The 15,939-nt window shown below is 38.9% G+C and overlaps 1 protein-coding gene across 3 annotated transcripts in view; it reads right to left on the bottom strand.

Annotated features, from left to right (window-relative positions):
* Positions 1 to 7,153: 7,153 nt before the first annotated feature.
* The window catches only part of dtx3.L (deltex E3 ubiquitin ligase 3 L homeolog), a 45,750-nt gene continuing 36,964 nt past the window's right edge, over positions 7,154 to 15,939 (bottom strand). For all 3 annotated transcript variants that reach the window (XM_041582541.1, XM_041582543.1, XM_041582542.1), the window contains exons 4-5: positions 10,742 to 10,959; positions 7,154 to 7,747 (exon numbers count right to left, since the gene is read on the bottom strand). In XM_041582541.1, coding sequence (XP_041438475.1) covers positions 7,672 to 7,747; positions 10,742 to 10,959 — 294 coding nt within the window. In that variant the 3' untranslated portion in view covers positions 7,154 to 7,671. The remainder of the gene's footprint in view (positions 7,748 to 10,741; positions 10,960 to 15,939) is intronic.

The raw sequence follows: 15,939 nt of genomic DNA, 5'->3' as shown, positions 1-15,939 counted from the left end.
ATTTACAAGATTAGCTGAGCATTATTAGGTTAATATGTTTTGTTTTACTTTAATTTTCTTACTTAGCTCTAACAGCTTAGGTGTATTCTCTATAATCAAATGGATTATAATCATTCTTCTAGGACACCTAACTCTCTAAGCTGTATAAGTTTGTGATATAGTCCTTCGATGGACCAATGTTATATCTTGCTTGTTTTTGTTAAATCCACATATCACGAGTGAGGCATCTCGGGCAAAAGCAACTTCGGCTCGCAACATTGTAATTCTTAATTCTTATGCCCCTGAGGAAGCCTAATCTTCAGCGAAACGCATAGGGCAGGCGGCATAGGTGGACGGTGGGGGATTAGGTCCCACTCGTTCCCCACGTAGACAGGCAGAATGGGGGAGGCTTTCTGGGCACCTGGATTAACAGTCCATTTAAAAGATTTCAAGCAAGTGTTTACCTCCACTGTTCCAATATTCCTCTCTTGGCATCTGTTTCTCTTCATTCTGTCTTCATTCAGGAGTTGGGTGTCAGATGAATGATCCAATATGTCTTATATATTCTTTTGCCTAGAAGATGTATTAGAGCTCACTCTATTAAAATCACCAGACATCATGTCTCTCTAAAATGCAGGATTTGGGCAAAAGGCTATTTTGTTAGATTTTGTTTGTACTGGGATCAGTTATTTGAGTTAGCTCTAATACATCTGCTAGGAAAGGAACCCCCCCCTATAAGATATATTGGATCATTCAACTGACACCCAACTTCTGCATGAAGACAGAATGAAGAGAAACAGATGCTGAGACAGGAATAGTGAATATAAACTTGACTATTTCAGAAACAATGCAGAATGTTTAATTGATTGTATTTAGAAAGTTTCTTACTTCAGTATGAGGACGCTTATATTAAATTTTAATTTTCATGATAGTTTCCCTTTAAGACCTGTCCCCTCCAGCCACTGTGATATACAATTCTTCTCATACGCAATTTAGTTTTAAAGTTTCCAGCCCAAATAACTGGATAGCCCAGTGTTTGCCCTCCTTGGCTTATCCTGGTGATATACTCCAGTATACCCAATGAAACACGTCTTTACTCTTTTTCTACTACTAGCACATAGACTGACATGTACCATCACCACTGTGTTCCTCGCCCACATCCCAGTGTTGTTGGGGCACCGCATCAAGTTTCCTTCTAAGCAGACGGATCAGTCTCTGGTGCAACAGACAGGAACAAATCGCACACCTGCCTGCTCTTGTATTCAGTGATGTGCTAGTGCTTTCTGCTTCCGTATATAAGGAATGCATTCATTTCTGACTTCTCAAAGTCAGGGCACATCTTAAAGTATTTATTATAAACTTAATTTAAAGGGAAATACATGGTATCTACTCTAATAAGGAAGACTGAGTGAATACATGATACGTTTCATGATTGCATCACAAAAGTTGTGGTGTTAAAATTGTATTTTGTAATTCCTATACCTACAAAGACAAACCCCCCTTTCAAAAATCTTGATTGGAGGAACCACCTACAAGGGGACCCACACCGCGCTCTTTTCTTGGGCAGGCAGTCGAATTTCACGCCTCTAAGTGCTGGACTCGTCACTGACTCAAGAAAACTGTACCCCTCCTATTCAAATTGACCTAAATATAAGGGTTCTAGTGAAGTTTCGTTAGGCAGGAATGAACTCTAGTGAAACTTCGCTATGAAATGGTCGCACTGCAAAAGTAACAAAAGAAAAACTGCAATTGATTCATTTATTTGTACCTTGCACACAAGGTTGTGCCCCTATCTATCCAAGATGGGCAGGCAGGGGGAGGCACATTGGTGTCTCCTTTCCACCCCCTACCACGCACATCTTTTTAGGGAGCAGCAGGAGGCACAGGGCTCAACATTCACCTCCTGATACTGCTGTCTGCGCCAAGCGTCGGATTTTTGATCTAGTACTCGGTGCAGAGAGCAGCATTCGCCCGGGTGCAAGTGCTTCAAGTGCTTGTTAAATATAACTGTTTTTAGTGCCAGAAAGGATGTCCATTGGGTTACATAGTCAAGCTTATTAAGCATAGATGTGTCTTAGCCCTACTTGTGAAGGTAACATTGTGTGTTGTGGTGTTTATATGTAGATGTCACTGTGCTCAAGACTTATATTGTGCATACTTCATACAGCTTAAAAGTGAAAGTTACTGTTGTGTAATGGCTGCATGACTCTGCTAATAAAGCACTGTTATACTCTACTCATCCTCGGCTACCCAAAACATAACACATGGTGACAAGGATGCCTCTTCTACATCTGCAGCATCCTGCACCTTTTCTTCCAAACCCTGTTGAGTCTACCATACCTTTTACTGCTTGGATCCGTATGTTTAAATAGTACATTATTGCTGCTGACCAAGGGGAGATTTCTGCTGCTAGAAAGCGTGCTTTACTTATTCACTGCCTGGGAGCAGAGGGACAGCGTACATTCTATACATTACCATTACCTGATGATACTTATGAAACTGCTCTTACTGCTATAAAGAACTTTTTTGTGCCAAGAGTAAATGTGTTTGCTGAAAGATATAAATTCCGCCAACGTGAACAACGTAATGGTGAATCCATAGAACAATTTGTAGCAGCTTTGAGAGAGCTGGTTGTTACCTGTGAGTTTGGGAATCTAACAGATGAAATGCTAAGAGACCAAATAGTGGAAAAAAAAAACTCACCTCTCATTAGAGAGAGACTGCTCCTAGAGCATGATTTAACCCTTGCAAAGGCTATTACAGTTGCTAGCCAAATTGAAACAGTGGCAGAGGCTAAAACTCTCAGTCAGGGAACTGCTGGGAATGTGCAGATTGTGAATTCAGCACTGTGGCCTAATAATGCACAGTCACAGGCAAAATACAGTGCTAAGGAAAGGGATTCACTGCAAAAACGTGCAGCAAAGACAAATAAAAAATACTGCTCTCGCTGTGGTTCAACACAACACACTGCAAATCATGTTACATGTCCTGCAAAAGCTAAATGGTGCCGCAAATGCACAAAAGTAGGACATTTTGCTAAGATCTGCCGTAGTTCTGCTAAAGATGTTCATGAAGTCACTACTACAAATGTTACAGTATTAAGTGTGGATAAAGCTGGTACATTTATTCCAGACAAGTTTATATGCACGGTCAGTTTCAGTACTGCTACTGTTGACAAGGGACACTCCATTAACCTAATGCTTGATACAGGTTCAGCTGTTTCTATACTACCAAAGGATATTTTCTTGAAATACTTGAAAGATCCGCTTGTTACACCTGCCCTGAAACTGGTCAGTTACTTAAAGAATCCAATCCCTGTGCTTGGTTGCTTGCCAGTGACTGTACAATTTGAATCAAATACTGCAAAATGTGACTTTTACATTGTGAATAAGGGCACTGCTATACTTGGAAGGGATCTCTTTGCTGCATTAAACATACAATTAGTTGATGGTCTCATTACTACAGCACCAGTGCCTGCCACACAGCCAGTGTCTAAAATTTCACCACAAATCAACACTTCACTGGGTTGTGCAATGAACTTTGTACACCAGATGTAAAACCAGTAACATTCCCTGATTCAGTATGGGAAAAACTTGCTATTGATATTGTTGGTCCTTTTGCAGATGCCCCTATAGACTGTAGATTTGCTATAACCTTGATAGACTATGACAGTAAATGGCCTGAAATTGCATTTGTTTCTCATATAACATCAGCTACAGTAATTTCTGTCTACAGTCTTCAGCAGAGAAGGTAATCCAAAGGAGTTAATATTAGACAACGGCCCACAGTTTGTCTCATCCGACTTTGAATCCTTTCTGAGAAAGAGGAATATTGTGCATAGGAAATCTTCAGTGTATTACCCACAAACAAATGGAAAAAAAAAGAGCGATTCAACCGAAGTCTAAAAGAAACACTACAGACAGCAAATCTTAATCGGAAGATACATAACTACAGAGCAACGTGCCATGCAACAACCCAATCATCTCCTGCTGGCAGACAGATGCGCACTAAGTTACAAGTTGCAGACATCAAACTTCCACAAAATAATGTGCCTACAAAATCGTCTACTGCTGACATTGTGAAACGTTAACAAGCATAATGCAAGGCTTATACTGACAGAAAACGTGGTGTCAGAGAAATACACTTTCAGCCTGGATCTTTAGTCAGAATTGAGAAACAAGGAATACTGAAACAAGGACAATCTAAATTTACTACACCACTTGAAGTGAGATGCCAGCGAGGACCATACACATGTGAACTGTCTGATGGACGCATATGGAATGCAAGTCATCTTGTTCCTGTTAGATATGACTTTGGAGAAGCACCATTTGATGAAAGACATTTTCCTACTCCTGATGTCAACTACAATAGACCTGAAGAAAGTGAACCTATAAGACGTACTGAGAGAATCAGAAAACTACCTGCATGGACCCAGGACTATGTGATGTGAATAATATATATTATTGCTTTAAAATGCATTGTTGTTGTTTATTACATTTGCCCAAATGCTTTCCTACTATATGGGGAATATGCGGTGTTTATACAAATGGCCTGTAGATGTCACTGTGCTCAAGACTTATACTGTGCATACTTCCTGACAGCATAAAAGTGAAAGTGAAAGTTACTGTTGTGTAATAGCTGCATGAGACTCTGCTTATAAAGCACTGTTATACTCTACTCATCCTCAGCTACCCAAAACATAACATGTGTCTTTGTCTTTACCTCCTGTACCTTGAGTTAGTTAAAGAGATACAGTCATCACATGACTTCAACATTTTTTTAAACACAGTCATACTGAGATTTTCTTTGCTGTGTTAATGAACCGTCATCCAGTTCACACAAATTTTTTTTTTAGAGGAATAACCTTGCTGCAAGCTTCTGTTTTCATCAGTACAACTATAAACATGGCCTGCACTTTTCTTCAGATCCTGTTTGACTGATTTTGGCCTTTTTTGTGACCAATACTCTTGTTCAATTTCATATCTGGACTTTCAGGCATGACTGAACTGTTTCTTGATGAGAAGGAAATAGTTATAATTAGTTCCAGAGCAACAAAACTCTTTTTCACATTCAAATACATCATTGTTGGCCTTTTATGACAATTGTTTCTCAAAGTACTCTACTTATAAGGACACAAGGATTTCAGTTTACTTTTACTTTAAAAGATAATGACCCTTTAAATTCTTGAAATAATGCTTTGCGTTGAATAAAACAGAGTGAGAATGTTACAAATGTTATAATCCAAGCTAAATGCATCGGTTATCTCACGATGAGTCTTCAGTACCTAAAGTACTAGTTGGTTCTTTAGGACATTTCCACCATTTATCAGAACCCCAATGTGCTCATTTATTAAAAGAAGATTTTTTTATTTTTATTTTTGAGAGAAACCTTACCTGGCATATTTTCGCAGAAAGTTGAAACCTACAGTAAACAGAATCAGCCATACATCAATTACAAAGTAAAATGTTGCATGGCGAAATGACACCAAGCAAAATTGATTAGTCAGAATAATATTAATGGCTTTAAAGCCTTATTCTGGGACAGGGATTTAGAGTTAACTATCCTCTGGAAGATCAAAGAAAGGACTTCTAAAAGCCCTTGTAGATAACCTCCAAAATCACCAGTTTGGCAGCCTAGTGTTATCAAATAGCTGTGGTTATAGTTTCTCCAGTGAAACTACTATTCTTTTAATTGTAGTCCAGGTGACATGCTTTATAATGATATGGCCATGTAGTTGGATATGTTTTTGATTCTTCTGTGTATTCTCTGGTCATTATAAATGTACCAATATCATAAATAAAACGGTGTATAAACAAAGCGGGTATATCCTATTTAACTTGTAGTGCGTTTGCCCTGGTTCAGTAGCCTGAAGCAACCAAGATGCAGTAAACTTTAGGTGAAGTAGAGCATTAGTGATCACTTGCTGCCTCCACATATACTTTTACCCCATATTCGTATATTATTAGTACACATACCATCAAAACATCCAGTTTAACAACTGGAAAGTTATGTCCGATACTAAAGAATTACATGTAGAGATGACCCCCCCCCCAAAAAAAAGAAAGCACAAAGATGAGTAACTAAAGAACATACATTTATCCAAAAGATTAAGCACTAAACTAAAAGGTTAGAAATCAATAAACTGTAAATATACAGGTATGGGACCTGTTATCCAGAATGCTCTGGACCTGGGGTTTTCCAGATAACTGATCTTTCTGTAATTTGGATTTCTGTACCTTAAGGGTGGTGGCAGATGTGGCTACTGGGAGAGATTAGTTGCCCAGAGACAAATCACCACTTCTTCGGGCGACTAATCTCCTCTAAAGGCCTTCCCGTCATTTAGAATGTAAATCACTTCGTTTTCCGAAGTTGCCTCCTGAGGGGAGATTATTCGCCCAAATAAGAGGCAATTTGTCGCTAACCCCCAGCAGCCACGTCTGCCACAACCCTAAGTCTACTAGGAAATCATTAAATAAACCCAATAGGCTGGTTTTGCTTCACATAAGGATTAATTATGTCTCAGTTGGGATCAAGTCCAAGGTACTGTTTTATTACTACAAAGCGAAAGGAAATCATTTTTAAGAATTTAGATTATTTGGATAAAATGAAGTCTATGGGAAACAGCTTTCTCGTAATTCGGAGCTTTCTTAATAGCAGGTTTCTGGATAACGGATCCCATACCATAATATGCATGGATAACTGGGCAGGAGAAAACGTTGCCTGTGTTATTATGTGCCCCCCATATGGGTAACACAATCACATATTGTCTTGTCCAGTACATTATAGTGATCAGTCTGCAGTAATCTTTGACGGGTCTTACACATTAGAAACACCTTATTGGCTGCTTAGGGATACCGAACAAGAGAATATTGCTCATATCCTAATTTATGATATCCATTTGTCTTGAGTGGTATTCTGTGGAATACCTGAGCAACATATCTTTATCATACGGCAATACTAACAGTAATCATATTGATTATAAACGGAACCATAGATAACAAACTGAAACTGCATTGCAGCATCTAATACTCTGGGCCATTATAAAGGTGCAATAAGCACCCCGTCCACTACTGCAATACTGTAACAAAGGTATCGGGACTACAAGATCCAGAATGCACTGCAACAGCAAACATATTGAGCATTTCAAACTGCATTTAAACTACAAGACCCAAAAGATGTTGCAACTCCGGGTTTATTAAACCATTTTTAAACTGAAGAAATCATAATGCACTGCAAATCCCACAGACTGGTGTTATTCTTTTCAGAACTCTAGCCAAACACTATAGGCGAATCAGTATGAGCACTAATAGATAACCAGCTATGAAGCAAGAATGCTACAGGCAATTTATCAGTGTTTCTCTATGTGTCTCTTCCACTGTCAAATGTTCAGTATTGGCACTCATTGTTCCCAGTATCTTCAACTGATTCACCACGAAGGTGAACCCAAAAGAGTCCGCATCCATGTTCAACATGGTAGTAGAGTGTCACGTTTTAATGTTCCCCAAGTTCCAGGTCTGTGTTTGACATTAGTCCATTTTCTGTAGTCAAACAGATCCGAATAAAAAGCTAAGATGACAGGACAAAAAAAGTTTTTTTTTCCACATGAATAATTAGCTGTTTGAGCCACTTAACAGAACAAACACAATTTCCTTTGTCAACATTCCTCTTCCAGTCCTGTGAAGAACAGTTCCCTCAGTCAGCTGTGATACCTTTGGCTCGGAGCTCCTCCTGGACTCTCAGCAGGTAGGTTGGATCTGGGTATCCAAAACTAAAAGCAGAAGACAAAATAAATTATAAAGCTGTAATTAAAGAGTATATATCCACTGATCTGTTTGTAGCCTTCCCTGACTTTACCCTCCTAAAGGGGATATAAATAGACTTGGACCAAGGTGTGGACGCACAATAAAAGATTAATTTGCAGTTAACCTGCTCATAGGGGCAAATTCACTAAAGGACGAAGCGCCTAAGGCTAGCTTTAATTCGCTAACGTAGCGCATTTTTCTAATTCGCCGATTGACTCACAGACACTGGGGTAAATTCGCTAGTGTTACTTCGCACCCTTGCGCCTGGAGAATTTGCGCAATGGACGTAACTATGCAAATTCATTGACGCGCACATTTTTCTGAACGCTACCTTTTACGCCAGACTTCCTTCGCCACCTCAGTCCAGGTGAAGTGCAATAGAGTAGATAGGGATTGCTTCAAAAAAAGTTTAAAAATTTTCTAAGTCCCAAAAAACGCAGGAGTTTTTTCTTTTTTATGGGTGATAGGCTGAAAAAGATCGAAAAAAATTTTGGGGCTACCCTCCTTCCCCTCTACATTTCCTAACTCATGGCACCTTAACTATACAGTGGGCACATGTGTAGGGCAAAATACAAATTTTATTTACTGTTTTGAAGGTTTCCCAGGCTTGTGTAGTGATGCTACATATACCTCCATTGTAACGCTAGTGCAACTTTGCAACCTTACGCTTCCCCTAAGTGCAACTTCGGATTTTAGTGAATTTGCGTAGCTATGGCGAAAATACGCCTGACGAAGTGCGGCGAAGCGGACGCTGGCGCAACTACGAATCTTAGTGAATTTGCCCCATAGTGTGTGATTCCCAAGTTCACAAATGTACTATTAATACAAGTAGGAGGCCAGGGGCGAAGCTTCCAGGGAACCAGAACTAATATCTACTAAAAGCACAGCTAGTTTGTGCATTTTCTTGTTGAGACTTGGACCTATGTTCACCTATGTATCTGGATAATGGATCTTTCCATAATTCGGATTTCCATACCGTAAATCTACTAGAAGATTATGTAAACATTAAATAATCCCAATAGGCTGGTTTTGCTTCCAATAAGGATTCATTATATCTTAGTTGGGATCAAGTAAAAGGTTCTGTTTTATTATTACAGAGAAAAAGGAAATCATTTTTTTTTAAACTCAGATTATTTGGATATTGGAGATGGCCTTTCCGTACTTTGGAGCTTTCTGGATAATTTAAATCCAGATAACGGATCCCGTACCCTTTAATTTGTTTCCAATACTCAATTATTTTGAGAAAAGTTACTTGGCAACTGGTTTATCAAAATTTGAAAAATAAATTCGATTTTGATCGGCTAAATGTTGCTCTTGGATTATGACGCTGAGTGTGCCTTCCCTTGTACCTTTCGTTTACCATGCAAATGTTCTCACGTTTCTTGCTGGTTCTGCACATGGCCGAACATGGAAAGAATTAAGAAAACATTTGAAACGTGCACACCTTTTCTCTTGAAGGCACCAATTAAAAAAACGAGAATTCTTGACTACACTCAATTATATGGAGTGCAGTAATGAAACACATATGTTGGTTTGAAGGGATCTTGGCAACTTTCAGCTCAATCATTCTTTTAGTGAGAACATTTTGGTGAGAATACGCTAACAAAAAAGTTGCAATAAAAGGCAATCTACTCAGGAATGGCATACTGGCATAGGACCTGTTATCCAGAAAGCTTGTGACCTTGGGTTTTTTTAGGGAAAAGGGTTTTTTCTGCAATTTGGGTCTCCATACCTTAAACATGTTTTTTTCCGAAAGCATCAGTTAATAGTGCTACTCCAGCAGAATTCTGCACTGAAATCCATTTCTCAAAAGAGCAAACAGATTTTTTTATATTCAATTTTGAAATCTGACATGGGGCTAGACATTTTGTCAGTTTTCCAGCTGGCCCAGTCATGTGACTTGTGCTCTGATAAACTTCAGTCAGTCTTTACTGCAAGTTGGAGTGATATCACCCCCTCCTCCCGACAGCAGCCTAACAACAGAACAATGGGAAGGTAACCAGATAGCAACTCCCTAACACAAGATAACAGCTGCCTGGTAGATCAAACACTCAATAGTAAAAGCCAAGTCCCACTGAGACTGATTCAGTTACATTAAGTAGGAGAAATAACAGCCTGCCAGAAAGTAATTCCATCCTACAGTGCAGGCACAAGTCACATGACTGGGGGCAGCTGGGAAACTGACAATATGTCTATCCCCGTGTCAGATTTCAAAATTAAATATAAAAAAATCTGTTTGCTCTTTTGAGAAATGGATTTCAGTGCAGAATTCTGCTGGAGCAGCACTATTAACTTATGCGTTTTGAAAAAAAACATGTTTTCCCATGACAGTATCCCTTTAAGTATACTAAAGAATAATTAAAACATTAAATAAATCCAATAGGATTGTTTTGACTCCAAAAAATGATTAATTATATCTTAGTTAGGATCAAATACAAAGTATTGTAGGAAAAAGGAAATCGTTAAAAAAAAATTAGAATTTATTTCTCTATAGGAGATGGTCTTCCCTTAATTCAGAGCTTTCTGGATAATGTGTTTCCAGATAAGACAAAATTAGAGCTCACCATAGAAAAAATTTAATTATCAAAATGCGGCTTTATCAATGAGTGAAAGTTAGAGTTCACCATTTGATAAATATGCTTCTAAAAATCCCATAGGAATGAATAGAAAGTGGGTGAGTTTTTCTGTGGCAAGCTCTAATTTCACACCCCTAAGCATCGGGTTCAGATTTTATGGCAGGTGAAGGAATCAGCGACTTTACAACTTCCTAATGCCAAACTCAGGTGGTGCTCTTGAGGACCAGATGTTCCTTGGATCATGGTATTGGATAATGGTATCTACATTTGCACTTAGCTAATAAAAAAAATGTTTTGTAACAAATCTTATTAGAATTTTGAATCAGTTGCTAGGGCCACAAGTACAGGGAATTAGTGAGGGTGATCATTCCAAAGGATACTTACAGCTGTGGCCCTCCTGTGCAGTTAGTTTTGTGGTGAATATCATTCCACGTTATCACATTGGGCCGCCCTGTAGTCATTGAAGTCCCAATGGTGAAGGTCAGACGTTGGTCAAAGGCTTTCTTAAATAGCGTGAGAACTTTGTTCCCCTCTGGGCAATCAGGCAAGTAAGCCACACGCGTTGTTCCCGGATACCTTACTCCAGGGTTGGGGTGCTCTGACTGCAGAAAAGGAAAGAAATATTAGTAGATCCAATCTATGCTACTCACAGTCAGACAGAAAAGCACATTTAATTCATATACGGAATAACAGATCCCATCATGTATTAGCAGGGGCATTAATACAGAGGAAGCAGGCCCTGCGGCTGCAGGGGGGCCCAGGAGATATAGGGGGCCCCATGAAGCCCTAATTTCAATAAATATTGGTAAAGCAGGTCAACCTTTAGACATTTTGGGGGCCTGAAAAATAATTTGCTATGGGGCCCAGTAATAACTAGTTACACCACTGTGTATAGCTCATTCAAAAGGACCAAATGGAACCCAGTTTAGCCAATATGTACAACCGGTTGAGCACAGTTACATTCATTCTCTAACCTTTTCTGTTGCTAACACATGTTCTCTAATGAGACGCATGCATTCGTGTTTGGCAAGAACTTAAAATAAATCCTTTATAAGGCAACCATTGGCAGACTGGCTAATGAATTCACTGACATCTAATTGAAGAGGGAAAAACACTGACATAAATAAATGTTTATCTCCTATTTTAAAATGATTATAACCCCATTAAACTACTGAGTCTTAAATACGCATTTGTTTTTCATTAACAGCTTGTAATGAGGGAAAATGTTTGTCAGTTTACTGCATTATGGTTATGTTGGTGACAGCATTAATAAGAAATGGATTTTTTTTTTTTGCATATTTTAAGGCTTTTTTTCTATATATTATACCCTGACAGCATATCTCAACAACAGGCTGCAAATTGCATTTTAGGTTCCTACAAAATTCTGAGGTTACAGTTATATTTTTTTAAGAGGTGTTACGGATTACAAATTATGTATTGAGCCCAACAACACTGTACAGGTAAGGGACTTGTTATCCAGAATGCTCAGGACCTGGGGGTTTTCCGGATTATGGGTCTTTTCATAATATGGATATTCATACCTTAAGTCTACCAGAAAATGATTTAAACATAAAATAAACCGAAATAGGCTGGTTTTGCTTCCAATAAGCATTACTGATGGGCAAATTTATTCGGCAGGTGCGAATTTGCAGCGAATTCCTGCGATTCGCCGGATGCCGGTGCATTTTCGCCAGCAAATTTGCACCGGCAGCCAAAAAACGAATGCCGGCGTAAAAGAAAATGCCCGCCGGCGTCAAAAACAAGACACTGGCGCCGTTTTGCGAATTTTTCACATTTTCGCGAAATTCGCTAATTTTTCGTGAATCTAAATGCCTCTAATTCGCCCATCACTATTTAAATCTTAATTTGGATCATGGACAATGTACTGTTTTATGATTACAGGGAAAAGGGAAATGTTTTTTTTTAAAATTGGATTATTTGGATAAAATTAAGTCATTGGGAGATGGCCTTCCCTTAATTCAGAGGTTTATGGATAACAGGTTTCCGGATAACGAATCCCATACCTGTACCAAGTATTCAATACTAATACTAACAGTTCAGTTTAGGAAAATAAAACATAACAATGCAGTAGTTATCTGACAGATCAAAGAAAACTTATGGCATACCCTGGAGAACTTTTGGCCAAATCCTGTACCAGCTTTATAGGAACATTATTTATTCTTTGTACATTTATCTATATAATTAACAATAGGAGAGTAGTGTGTGTGTATGTGTGTGGCTGTGCAAAAATTTGGGTACCCTTGTAATTTTGCTAATTTGAATGCATGTAACTGCTCAATATGGATTTCTGGCAACACCAAATTGGTTGCATTAGCTCGTTAAGACTTGAACTTCATAGGCAGGTGTGTCCAATCATGAGAAAAGGTATTTAAGGTGGCCAATTGCAAGTTGTGCTTGACTCTCCTCTGAAGATTGAGAGTGGGATGGGATCTCAAAGCAACTCTCAAAAGATCTGAAAACAAAAGATTGTTCAGTATCATGGTTTAGACTGGTGTTATGTTTTGGTTGCCGAGGATAAGTAGAGTATAACAATGCTTTATTAGCAGGTTAATGCAGCTATTACACAAGAGTAAGCAACTCTAACACCACAAGCTGTATAGAAAGTATGCACAATATAAGTCTTGAGCACAGTGACATCTACAGGCCATTTGTATAAACACCACAACTGGAAGGCTACAAAAAAAACTCTCTCAAAAGGTTTAAACTGTAAGTTTCAACTGTAAGGAATGTAATCAGGAAATGGAAGGCAACAGACACAGTTGCTGTAAAACCCAGGTCTGGCAAGCAAAAAAAAATACAGGAGCGGCATATTCGGAGGATTGTGAGAATGGTTAAAGACAACCCAAAGATCACTTCCAAAGACCTGCAAGAACATCTTGCTGCAGATGGTGTATCTGTACATCGTTCTACAATTCAGCACAATTTGCACAAAGAACATCTGTATGGCAGGGTAATGAGAAAGAAGCCCTTTCTGCACTCACGCCACAGAGTCGCTTGTTGTATCCAAAATCTCATTTAGTCAAGCCACAGTAATTTTGGAACAAAGTGCTTTGGACTGATGAGACAAAAATTTAGTTATTTGGTCATAACAAAAAGCACTTTGCATGGTGGAAGAAGAACACCACATTCCAAGAAAAACACCTGCTACCTACGGTCAGATTTGGTGGAGGTTCCATCATGCTGTGGGGCTGTGTCGCTAGTTCAGGGACTGGGGCACTTGTTAAAGTCGAGGGTCGGTTAAATTCAACTCAATATCAACAAATTCTGCAGGATAAAGTTCAGTCACAAAGTTGAAGTTACGCAGGGGTTAGATATTCCAACAAGACAATGACCCTAAACACACTTGGAAAAGTACAAAGGCATTTATGCAGAGGGAGAAGTACAATATTCTGGAATGGCCGTCCAGACTTGAATATCATGGAAAATCTATGGGATGATTTGAAGCAGACTGTCCATGCTCGGCAGCCATCAAATTTAACTGAACTGGAGAGATTTTGTATGGACGAATGGTCAAAAATACCACAATTCAGAATCCAGACACTAATCAAAGGCTATAGGAGGCTGTTACATTTGCAAAAGAAGGCTCAACTAAGTATTAATGTAATATCTCTGTTGGTGTGCCCAAATGTATGCACTTGTCTAATTTTGTTATGATGCATATTGGATATTTTCTGTTAATCCAATAAACTGTATGTCACTGCTCAAATACTACTGTTTCCATAAGGAAACAGAGGAAATGAAAGGCGCATCCGCTGGCTCAATGCAAGGGTTATTCCAATGTAAAAGTAAAAACCATGTTTATTATATCTATTAAAATCATGAAGCAAAAGTTCAGAAATTCAAAAAATGAATGAGCAAAGCAGGGGAGTGCATGGCTTTACGTGTTTCGTGACTACAATGGTCACTTCGTCTGACGTGGTTTTTACTTTTACATTGGAGTAACCCTTCCATTGAGCCAGCGGATGCACCTTTCATTTCTTCTGTTTCCTTCAGCCCACGTGACCAGAGTGGATCGGTTCAGCTGGACGGAGGGTTAGTGCTCTCACCCTACCTCGCGGTTGCTGTCGGTTTCTGCGTGTATGCTCTTCAGTATATGGCGCTTCTACTGTTTCCATAAGGCATGGTATATATTAAAAGGAAGTTGCTACTTTGAAAGCTCAGCCAATGATAAACAAAACTCCAAAGAATTAAGAGAGGTTCCCAAACTTTCTCATATGACTGTATGACTCGGAGTTCCATGACCTGTATAAAAACACATGGCCTTTGGTCTCGTGCTTTTATATGGTCAACTCCTTCAGCATCTTATAACCAATATACTTATATATCAGTTAGATGTTCTCCTTATATGGTATTATTGTACCTAACCTAATTTTGAATGTACCATTCCCCATTGGCCTCTAGCTGGTTGGTGTAAGTCCTTGGCATGTACTACCCCATCTTATCTCGATGCTTTGCCCTAGAAATCTAAGACTGCATCTTACACAAAAGACGGCCATTTTTGAATTGCCTGGAAGAGGAATGATTGCTAATAGCTTGGAGTTACATTCCCTTGAAAAGTGCAATGGACAAACAGACGTTTGGTCTGAGTTATTTTTCCCAGCTAATGAGAATGTTTTATACAAATTGTTAATATCCAGCCAGTAATTCTAAGCAGTGCCTTCATGAATGATTTTATTATGTGATTCTGAAACCAATTGAAATCTTTCATGAATGGCAATAACTGCAGCCAATTCTGCCCATAAACAGAAGCTAAAAGGAGCATGCACTGTAGGTATCTGTGTTCATGAGAATGGCCAGAAGATTTTTCTTTAACATGAGCATTTCAGCTCAGAGCTATTTCATGCTTATGACTTTGTTTGCTGAAGATCTTGTCTTTGATATAAATCTTTCTGGTACTGCCTGCGGTTGGGTGAATTCCCAGCTATAAAGAAAATCAGGCATAATACATTTTCCAGAAGGTATGCTTTGTACGTGAAGGGCAACTAGGTGACATATGTAAAAGAAACCTTCATTTAAACAAAATCAGATGATCAAGCCTCAAGTTCAGGCAATGAACATTTTCAGCTTTGCCTACAGTTCATTGTTGAGAAGATTTTGATGGAAACCTTGAAACAATTACTACACTTATTCAAATCAGCATAGGTATAGGTTTATAAGCTAAATGACAATGTCTTTAGATGTTAAAAAACATTTTCACCTTAGTATTCTGCACTGGCCGCACTCTTTAAAGTAATTGAATGCCTTTTTTTTGCTGTAGTTCTACTGTGTAAGCGTAGCTAGACTGTCCCTGCAGGCAGCTATTTTACACTAATCTTTTTCTTCGATTGCCTGAGGAGCAGACTGCAGGAACATCAGCCAATATATAGTGGGGTTGCAAAACAATGGTTCATACCCTGGTATTGAAGCACAACAAGATCTTTGATATACTAAATCCTGCATGGCCGGCAAAAGCATTGACATCTATCTCTACAGCAGACAAGATCAGAGAAGCATGTACGACATTCTGTGATTCAGTGAAACAAAGTCCCCTGTGTCTGTTCCCTAATTACTCATTTGAAAAT

The sequence above is a fragment of the Xenopus laevis genome, chromosome 2L (assembly GCF_017654675.1).
Source record: "Xenopus laevis strain J_2021 chromosome 2L, Xenopus_laevis_v10.1, whole genome shotgun sequence".
Lineage (NCBI taxonomy): Eukaryota > Metazoa > Chordata > Amphibia > Anura > Pipidae > Xenopus > Xenopus laevis.
The sequence above is the reverse complement of the archived record's forward strand: the minus strand, read 5'-3'. Positions and strand labels throughout refer to the sequence as shown.